The sequence below is a fragment of the Lipotes vexillifer genome, unplaced genomic scaffold (assembly GCF_000442215.2).
Source record: "Lipotes vexillifer unplaced genomic scaffold, Lipotes_vexillifer_v1.1 scaffold397, whole genome shotgun sequence".
NCBI lineage: Eukaryota > Metazoa > Chordata > Mammalia > Artiodactyla > Lipotidae > Lipotes > Lipotes vexillifer.
Window position 1 is genome coordinate 1,169,818 of NW_006772681.1, and position 10,932 is coordinate 1,180,749.

The 10,932-nt window shown below is 53.3% G+C and overlaps 1 protein-coding gene across 1 annotated transcript in view; it reads right to left on the reverse strand.

The window, feature by feature from the left end:
- Positions 1-692: 692 nt before the first annotated feature.
- The window catches only part of VSTM2L (V-set and transmembrane domain containing 2 like), a 38,194-nt gene continuing 27,954 nt past the window's right edge, over positions 693-10,932 (reverse strand). The window contains exon 4 of the mRNA XM_007447719.1: positions 693-2,063. Coding sequence (XP_007447781.1) covers positions 1,788-2,063 — 276 coding nt within the window. The 3' untranslated portion in view covers positions 693-1,787. The remainder of the gene's footprint in view (positions 2,064-10,932) is intronic.

A 10,932-nucleotide genomic window follows, 5' to 3' on the forward strand; every position in this document is an offset into this window, starting at 1 on the left:
GCTGTTAATTATCGTGCACCCAGATGGGACCACAAATTTTTGTCAACAGTATAATGGATAAATAAGTTGATAAGTTGTAGATAGTCATGCAGTAATAAAAATGGGCAAATTACAGACACATGAAACAACATGGATGAATCTCACAAATACAGCAGTGCGTTAAGGAATAGATATGGTATGATTCCATGCATATAAAGTTCAAAAAATGTAGACAAAACTCAACTATATTAAGATGATATACATATAGGTAGTAAATGTGTAAAAAGAACATTGAGAATGGGATGACCTTAAAAATCAGGGTGGTGGGAGGGGGGTGATCTGGAAGACATGGGCTGGGCAGAGGGTTCAGTTATGGGGTGCTGCTTGATAAGCTGGTAGCTCACCCCTACTTGCTTTATAATTTATTTATTCACAGAACAGTGTACACATATTTTATGCTCTCTTCTGTATGTGTAGTTATCTCAGAATCTGAGAATAATTCAAGTGCCTGGTAGTTGGATTGGCCCTGGACAAAGGCTGGTTTTCCTTTGACTCCTGGTGCTCCCTCCAGTCCTTCTGTGCGTGGGGGGCAGAGAGCAGGAGCGAGAAGACACTGAGCGAGGCGGGGGCGTGGGCTGGCCAAGCCCTTCCCACCTGCCCCTCTCCGGTGCTGCTCCCAGATACAAATGCCCAGAAAGACATTGCCCAGAGTCTTTTTTAAACCGCTTTATTTAGGTTGGCTGGTAGTCACGGACTGGATCATGTGTACAGGGTAACCCACACACCCCTAGGCAAAGCCTCCCCCACGTCCCCCGACTCCATCGCTGAGGTGTGGCCAGAGGTTTGAGCCAGTTCTGAAGGGGTGCTGGGCCCAACAGAAGTATTTACAAATCACCAGGGGGTGAGTGCCCCCCGATCAGGAATTGTGAGGGGATTGGTATTGGGGGGCCCTCGGCTCCCAACAGCCCCAGGCCCTTGGGTGGATTCGGCATGGCTCCTGGGAGGTGGCTGGGACATTAGGAGCTGGCAGAGGGGGTTCCTGGAGAGCCTCGAAGCCCCTCGAGGGGTCCTGCTGGTGCAGAACTCTGCATGGGGCCGTGGGGTGAGAAAGGAAAGGCCCTCCTTCCGACTTGCCATGTGAAGGGGCAGATTCCTGCCCCGGGGCGGGCAGGGAGCTGCTTCTTAGTATAAGGAGGCTGAAATGAAGGACCCACCTGGAGGCAGTGGGGTCTCCCTCTCCTCCCAGGGCCCCTGTGAGCCACCCTGGCAACTGGCCACAGCTCTCCTGGGGGCTCTGCTCCCAGTTCTTTGCCAGAGGAGAGGCCCCAGTTCTGCTCAGAAGATTCAAGTCCGAATTTGGGGAGGGGTCACTGTCCACACCTCCAGGTCCAAGCAGGGGATGGTTGGAAGGAGGAGGAGTGAGGCTGGGAGGCCCCGGCTTGGGACGGGATGGGGGACAAGCAAGCAAAGCGAAACACTGGACTCTACTGAAGCTGGTGACACAAGGGGGCAGCCCGGCCCCGGCCTGGTGCCCCATCCCGGCGTTCCGGGGCGGTTGTCCCCTCAGTGCCCGGGCCACCGTCTCTGAGCCAGGTCACGGGGAGGGTCTGAAGGGGAAGGGTTGGGCGGGCCTTACATGCTGAGCCAAGGGGTGGTGGGAGGAGGGCCGACGTGGGGGCCACGGGCCGTCTCGGGATGGGGAGGCAGCTGGACCCGGGCAGTCCTGTCCCCAGCGGTCCAACAGCTCCTCATGCACTCGGTACAGCCGTAGGGGCGCAGGGCGGGCCGGCGGCGGGCTGGGCATCAGTCTAGAGGCTGCAGGCCTCCTCATCCACCGAACGCTTCCGCAGCTCCTTGCCGGGCTTAGGGGGCGGCGGCGGGGCAGGCGCTGCGGGCGGGGCCTTGGGCAGGTGCAGGACGGAGTTCTCTCCCGGCTGCACCCGCAGGTAGGCCTTGACCTTGTGGTGCCGGGCCTTGCCGTCACTGAAGTCGATGACACGGCACTCGTAGGTGCCTTCGTCCGTGGGCTTCACCCGTGACAGGCGCAGCTTGTGGGAGATGTTGCTGCCCACCACCTTGACCACCTGGGGGCGACAGAGAGACGGTAACCTGGCCACAGGAGCCCACTCCGTGGGTGGGGCCCCAGACACACTCCCACGAGGGCACGCGGAGTTAACAGCAAAAGAGTAGAAGCAACTTCAATGGCCATCAACAGATCAGATAAATAGGCAGTAGTCAGTTCATTCAGGGGACTATTGCACAGCAGTGGAAAAGAATGAGCTAGAACTAGGCGTGTTAGAGCTCAGGGACATGCAGGAAGTGAAAAGATCTCATTGCCAAACTCCTACATACAGTGTGATGCCATTTCTGGAAAGAAACACGGGGAAATACTCTACACTGGTTTTGGTGACTTGTTTGTGTGCAAGTTTGAAAACAGATGGGAGGGAACACAGTGGCCTCACAGCCATGGTTGTCTCTGGAGTGGAGCCCAGGGAAGGGCCGAGGACCTGGGGTAGACTGAAAAGTGAATTCTTAGCTTTGTTTCTCAAACAAACAAACAAACAAATAAATAAATGCTGATCACAAATATATCAGGATGCTAACAACTGTTCAGTTGTGGGGGAGCAAGAGAGTGACATCTGTCTTTGTACTTTGGCTTTTTGCTTGTTTATTTATTTGATATGGTTTTAAAATTTTTACTTAAAATTAAAATATAATTTATATAGAGTAAGGCACACACAGCTTAATGAAATTTTACTCACATGTACACCCGTGTGACCACCATCCAGAGCAAGGCATGGGACACTTACAACCCTCTGGAGCGCACCCTTGTGGCCCCTCCTTGTCAATACTCACCCCCGAGGGGTTACCCACTAGTCTGATTTCTATCACCACAGATTAGTTTTCCCTGTTCTTGAACTCCTCCGTGTGTGGCTTCTTTCACACAACATAATATCAGTGAGATTCCTTCATGTTACGCGGCTCAGTTCTTTTTTATTGCATCATATGGATATACCACAATCTGTTTATCCAGTCACCTGTTGATGGACATTTGGGTAGTTTTCAGATTACAGCTCTTATGAATAAATCTGCCATAAACATAAAGCTACTGTGAGTTTTTTTTTTTCAATTAAGAAAGAAAAGGCAGTTTCATTTAAGAAAGAAAAGGACAGTCATATAAGATAAATCGTTGGGGAAGCTGGGTGAAGGAGACAGGGGACTCTGTGATCTCTTTTTGCAACTTTCTATGAGTCTACAATTCAAAATAAAAAGCTGGAAAAAAAAAGAGAACAGCTGGGCCTATAGAGTGGGGGGGTGGTAATGGGAGGGGGCTTCCATCCTTCCTTGTCCCCTTATTTCTTACAACCAAAATGAGCCTTGCCCCACCTCCTGTAGCCCCTGCCCCACCTACACAGAACAGGGGAGAAAAGTCCCCAACTGCCAGCCACGGGCCCCCTGCCCAATGATTTCACCACCAGTTGGCACTGCAGGCTCGCCAGGGCCAGGATGGAGCTGAGTGGGATTCAGACCTGTGGCCCCAGTTCTGAGCCCATCTGGTCCCTCGCCCCTTGGTGAGGGCAATGGGGACAGACAGACAGCCTGCCTATTCTTGCCACACCCCAAATTCTGGAGGAGGACACCCCTGCCGATCACCCTTGCAGTGAGGAGGCCAGGATGAGGAAGAGGACGGTCTCTGAGGGAGTGCATTCACTGTGCGGCCGGGCACTCACACACATGACTTCTAATCACCCCACTAATCTGCTCTGGCTTCCCTGGCCCCTTCCTCCCAGATGCCAAGCTCCTTCTGGCCTCACAGCCTTCTGATCTCTCTGCCTGGGTGCTGTCTCCTTGACTCCCATTCATTCTCAAACATCACCTCCTCCAAAACGCCTTCAGTCACATCTCCCTGTCTGTTTCTTTCCTAGCAGTCATCACAATTTGAGAACCATTTTGTTTACTTGATTTTTGTTTCTCTCTCTGGCTAAACTATAAATTCCGCGAGGGCAGGGATGATACCTATTTTGTTCATCTTAGTGACCATCGCAGAGGCTGGTACCCTGCAAATAATAACGATAAAAACATTTGTTAAATGAATGGCCTCACTCTAGCTCCTTCTTTCTCCAAATGAAGTGGTAGCCAGATATTACACTTTTTGATTTTAGGTCATGTATATATGATCCTACCCACTTTACTGATAGTGAAGCTACGGCTCTGAAAGAAGCGACTTTCCCATGGGCACTGAGTCAGTGAACGGCAGAGCCGGGAACTGACCCCAGGCCTGAGTCCATGCACTCTAACCCTCCAAAGGCATGACAGAGGCCCACAGAGGGTCACACAGAGCTGACAGGGCCAAAGGGGGTTTCCCAGGCTCCAGAAGGGAAGAGAGCAGTGGGCAGCCACAAGGAGCCTGGCCCGTCCTCCCTTATTCTGAGCCTTCCTGGCTGGTTGTCATCCCCCCACGAAGCAGGAAAGCATGGGCTTACAACACAGCAGGAAGCAGGAGGTGGGACAGAGGCAGAACTTCCCACCTTCCCACCAGAGCAAGCAGCGGGAGACTCTTCCAGCTGCCCCCCTGGGCAGGGGACCCCTCCTCTCCGGGTACCGGTACCGGGGCTGGGCCCAGCTGGAGGCCATCAGCCCTGCTGATTCCATCACCTCTGGCCAAGGGCACGGAGAGGTCCTGCGGCCCTGCCAAGCTCTCAGGAGAGTTAGGAGATGCTGCTGCAAATGCGCAGCGGGGAGTGAATTACCTCAACATCTGTTTCCCTCACGGATATTAATTATCCTTCATTTGTCAACCCTACAAGGCGCTAATGGAGTAATAATGTGAAGGCTGGGAGCAGCGCTAGGGAGGGAGCACCGAGCCCAGCCTACTCCTCCGCCCAGCCTCGGCCCAGAGGCCAAGGCCTGGGCACCAGCTCCCTCCTGCCCTGTCGTCCCTGTGTGGCCTCCCCCCTCAGGGAGGAGGAGGGAGACAGGGAGCACAGCAGACAGTGCTGGGAGGCTGATTCTGACCCTGACAAGTCACCAGCACCCTGGCCTCGGTTTTCTTGGGCTAGAACCATCCATCCATCCATCCAGCTGACGATTAGCGAGCGCCCACTCCGAGCTGGGCGCTGGGGATACAGCTGTGAATCAGCCAGACCCCAGCAACATCCGCGTGGGCTCCAGGTCTAACGGAAAACCCAGACCTCACACCCGCAACCAAGCACCCCGGGGAGCTGGTTTCCAACAGGATGAATGAAGGGAGAGGACACACATCAGAGGCTGCTCCATCCCAGCCCCAGGGGTCTGCGCCTTTAAGCACCATCCGGAGAAGGCAAATAATAAAAACAGTAACAACAGTAACGGTATTGCTGGTAGCTAGTGTTTATGGAGTGCTTGATCCCTGTGAAATGATGCACTGAATAGTCTACACCTTATTTAAACCTCATAATAACCGCATGATGTAGGCACTGCTGGGATACCCACTGTATGGGTCAGAAAACGGAGGCTCGGAGAGGTGAAGTGATTTGCCCAAGGCCACCCAGCTGGTGACAGAGACCAGGGCTTAACCACATCTCTGGGGAGCCTCCCGGAACCAGTAAACCACAGGTCTTTCTACCCCCTCCCCCGTCATTCCATAGGCCCCCAGCCCTCCATGTCTTGGGGGAGTCCAGTCCCTCCTCAGAAGCATCTCCTGTGGGAGGGGGCCCATCATCCTACCCAGGCTTGTTGTGGGTGGTGGAGCAGCCTGTTGGATTTCAACATTCACAGACTGGGCAGAAAACTCCTGCGGCCCAGGCCTCCAACACAGCTGGAGAGGCTATGAGGGGAAGAGACCCCCCAGGCGGCAGCTTGGCTGTAAATCATAATCACCTCGGCACAGGCATCGACAGGCCTTAGCAGTGCAATTACGTACCTAATTATGCTGAAAGAGGCAAGGCCAGTCCACACCAGGACCAAGCTCAGCCTCCTCCCTGCTTGCCCACGGCCCAGGCCCTTCTGGACACGGCAGGAGCCCACAGACCATCAGGTGGGCAGGCTGGGATCTTTCTCCCGAGCCAAGCCAGGAAGAATGGGTGATGCTAATTTGCGACCATGGTGCCAGACCTTTCCTCCACGTGGCCTCAGCCTAAGAGTGACGTGGTGGCCCTGGGAAGGTGCTGGGTGGGGAAGAGGGGTCAGAGGGTCCCTGCCTCAGGCCAGGGCTTGCCCTGAGCTCCGCCACTCCCGTGCCTCCGTCAGCAACACCCAGCCGCCAGCCGCCAGCCGCCAGCCCCTTGGCATGTCCAGAACCCAACCCAGAGTCTCCCCAAATCTGGGCCCCAGAAGGCTTCACCCATTCCAGCTAGACCTTCCCAGGTCGTCATCCCCACTGCTCCTTTCACACTCTGGCACAATCCATCTCTGAATCCCACTGACCTTCCCTCTAAACATCACTGGGCCCCCTCCCCTTCTTTCCAGAATCCAGATCCCCAGGCACTGGCCAGGACATCGCAGCCTCCTCCAAGGTCTCCCCAAAGCCACTCTGGCTCCTTCCAATCCGTCCTCCCGTGACAGCCAGACAGATCTTCCCAAAACGCCCCCAACTTAGAACGCTTCCTTTGATGTCTCCCAGCAGCGGCTGCTGGGGGGACCTTTGGGGTCTCATCCCCACCTTCCCCTCAGCCACAACAGCCTCCTGCAGTTCCTCCAACACACACACCCAGCGAAGTTCCCCCTACTTCTAGTCAACCTCTCTACACTTCAGTGCTCACTTCACCTCACTCCACCTCCTCCAGGAAGCCCTCTAGACCCACCAGCCTAGGTCAGGTCCTCTGTTACTGGCTGTGCTCCTTCTCATTTTGATGGTCATAGTTGTAATTTTACTTTTTATCATGAGAGGGATTATTGGATTAACATCCATCCCCCACACTGACTGGGAATACCATGAGAGCAGGGACTGGGAGTGTGTGACCATGGCCTTCACAGAGGAATCTTTTCAGTCCCAGCCAGAGGCCGGCTGCTCTATGGATGTCTCAAGGGATTTCCAAGATGGATGGAGTGATTTTTGACTCCACATGAATCTTGCCTCCCTTTCAGACTTCAGAGTTCCATGCCCTTTGTATATTGTGGATCACGGCAGGAATTTCAAGAAAATACAGAAACGTCTACTGCAGAAAATAAAGTCATAATACACCATGACCTGCCACTTGGCCTGTTAATCCTTAGTGAAGGATGCAGACCTCATGTGCTGCTCCAGTGGTCCCAGCCCCCATCCCCCACACCAGAAAAGATGCAGTATCCATATGTGTATCATACCTGTGGGGCAGCCAAGCGGGGTAAACAGGGGCTTGACCTATAGGGCCACTTGATTGATCTGACCAATGAAGCTGCCTTTTAACCATTTATGGAGATTTGGGGACAGGGGGCTGCAGTATGCTTCCTGAGGCCACTTTGGATGTACCTGGCTTTTGGGGCTTAGCTGGAGAGGAGGCGGGGCTTAGGATAAGTGGGCTGGAGCACAAGGCCACACGTATATGGAGACTCAGGCTGCCCACGGCTATTTTGGACTGAAACAGGTTACATGAACTGAATCTACAGCACAAATGACTTTGGTTAGACCAAAGGAGGAACTAACAGTAACGAAGGCAGGTAAGCCCCCTGGGAAAGAAGGTGTGTGGAGAATTTCACCTTATTTTACAATTAGGAAGTCGGGGGCCATCTCAACTTGCAAAACTGGTTAAGGGGAAATTAACCTAAATTCCAAAAGACAGAACTTCAGTTAGGTCAAAAGAAAAGTTTCCAGAACTTGAAAATGGACATAGCAAAATTTACCTGAGCCACAGGAATAAGGTCCTGATGGTAGAATCCTCAGCATATACAAGCTCCCAAGGGAGATACTTTTAAGGCCAGGGGGTCCTTTCCCAGGCCCCAAGTTAAATGAGATAATTCATGTAAAGTACTCATCATGGTTCCTGACATATGGTGGGCACTCAATAAATGTTGGCTGCTTTATTATTACTATTATTATGATTATCATCATCATCATCACAGATGCCTGTCCTCCCATATAAATGATCTCTCTGAGGTCTTTTCATTCCCTCCCATTTCCTGTAGAGAAGCTGGGCCTCCTTTCCCTGCTCCACACACGCTAGGAACAGGAGTCACGTGATTCGAATACTCATATTAAGTTTCCACTCTAGTACCCACTGTCATTCACATGGCCAAATCCGGAGGAATTTCACAGTTGCCAGAGTGTTTTCATATATTCATTAGACAGCTGTGAAGGGGGGAAAGAGAGGCCCAGGGGACTGGCAGAGCTGGACCAGGACTCAGGTCCTGTGACATTCAGGGCTGGCTCCACTGTGTCTTCACTGTCGCACCCCCGCGCTCAGCACTGCCATATCTCAACCTGCCCAGGGCCACCATGGCGGCCCCAATGGGTTACAGAGCCCGTCATGGAGCCCTGCCCACACCAAACTCCCAGAAACTCAGTGTACTTCCTCCTCCGAACCTGAGGCCCCCCAGGTGCTGACGCTGCCAGCGGGGAGACTGAGCCCTTTGGTTTTCACAGTTTTTCAAAAATCAAATTAGGTCCCAACAGTTAAAAATTGGGAGATTACTCCATGGAACTCGGGATTTTTAGGTGACATGGGGCTATGGGGCTGGAATTCCTGCCTGGCTCATCTAGCTCCTACAGATACAGGGCCTGCAGTCCCCAGGTCCCAGAGTTTCACACAAGCCCCTTCATGGCTGCAGGTCCCCTGTACACATCCATGCACAGGCATGATGCACATCGTGTTGGCATGTCCGTTTATCAAAATCTGTGTCTGGCTTTACACTGCCATTGGCCTGGGGGTGTGTGGGTATGTGTGACAGTCACTTGATAAATATTTATTGAGCACTAACTACCTGCCAGGCACTGTGCCAGGCTCTGGAAATGTAACAGTCAATCAGGCAAGCACAGTCCCAGCCCCATTGTTTCCGGGGAAGACAGGCCTGAAACAAATGCTCACAGGCATGGATAAGTGCAGACAGAAATGCAGCCAGCAGGGAGAAGGAAGGGGTGCCGGCTGAGTTCCAGGGTCCAGGGAGGCTTGCTGAGCTGAGCTCTGAAGGAAGAGAGAGGAACAGTTTTCTAGGCAGAGGGACTGGCCTGTGCAAAGGCCCAGAGGTGGAAGGAATGGGAGGCTGGAAGGCAGCGGGTGGAAGGGGGCAGTGTGAGCCGGGTCAAGCAAGGTGAGATAGCCCAGAGGGTGAGCAGAGCAAGTTGCACAGAACCTCGAAGCCCGCAGAGAAAAGTCTGAGCCTTCTCCTAAGCTGCAAGAAACCGGGGTGTGCCTCTGCTTACAGGTGTCCACTAACTGCACGTCTGTGTATTTAAGAACGGTCACGTGCAAGACGCTGTCTGCACAAGGTACTGGGTCTGTGCTTGTCTGTGAGTTTCCTAGCCAGAGCCCCAGAGCCTCAGAGCCCCCGCTGGTGCAAGAATCGCCGGAGCTAGGATGGGGTGGGGGGGATTGCACAATCATGCTGAGCACATTTATTTTATGTAACTAGTTAGCACCTTCGCATTCCCCTCATGTGGGGCCCAACAGCCTTGAATTCTAATCCTCTAAGTCAATTAGATTATTCTCTCCTGTGCCTGAGACGCTCCTTAAACCCCAAACAAAATCATCGGCGAGAGAGTTGCCATGAACAGGGTATATTAATACACACACAGATTTCTACCTTCCTGGGCTTAACTGATGGGTGTTTGGGCAAGAAATGGGGTATTACGTATGGGTGTGCCCTTGGCAGAGACTGAGGGTTAGGGTGAGGGCTAGGGATTTAGAGAGGGTGGACCAGCAGCTGCCCTGAGCTGGAAATGGCTCAAATTTCCAGATCACAACTCAGAAAGGCCCCGGGGGCAGACTGCACAAATGATGCTTTGAAGGCCCTTGTCTGTCATCTGCCTACCTCCTGCTTGAGCTTCTGTGGGAGCCTCCCTCCTGGCCTCCCTGCCTCCGTTCTGCCACCTCCAGTGCCTGGCACAGCACCTCATGCCTCCCAATGCCCACTCTTTACACTGTGACTTCCGCTCAGGGAGCTCCTCTGCATCTAACTGGCCTTGGGGTCCCAAGCTCCCCCGCAGGTCCTTGAAGGACTTCAGAAGGAGCAACAGAAAAGAGTGATTTTGGAGGTCACTCCCACACATGCACATTCATACCCCGGCGGGCACCTGCATCTTCTGAGTATGCGTCCAGTGGACTTCTAACCTCCTGCCAGGCTGACCGCATGCCCCGTGCACAAACGCAACCTGGTCCCATGGCCACATGTGTCACCAGGCCGGTCCCCTCTACACAGTCTCTTTTCTCAATCCTGCCTGCCTCTTCCAGGCCCTGCTTTGGGTGCCCTCCTCTACAAAAACTGTCAAACCCTGAGTCCCCTGGGTGCCCCACCTCACTGGGCTCCAGAGTAGCCTGGAGACAAAAAGCTGGAGGCAGCTCAGCCAAGTCACGACTCCAGCAAGGCTTTGACCCCTCTAAGCCTCAGTTGCCTCACCTGTAAAATGGGTGAAAGCCTGCCCTTCCCCATAGAAATGGAGCAATGATAAAATGAGTCAATGCATTAGAAGGCCCGGCCAGTCTTGAAATCCTTCAGCTGTAGTCCCCCTGTCCTGCCTCACGTCTGGAGCCAGATGACCCAAGTGACCATGAGATGCCACAGCAGTCATTCGTGATGGGCCAAAAAAAGCCGGCACAGTCTCATTATACCCTGTTGGTTCCCCAAATAAAAAATGCTGCTGAGACAGACATGAAGCATCAGGGATGCCCACAGCCTTGGTCCCAACAGGAGAGAATGCGTCTTCTCTCCCCCTGTCATTTGTTTGTGCCTGTCATTCAATGAACTTGAAAAATCTCTGGCTTTTAAAAAACAGAGCCAGGCCAAATTTTCCCCCTTCTTTTTTCCTTCTCCTCCATCTTCTTGCCCGAGTTCCCTGCTGAA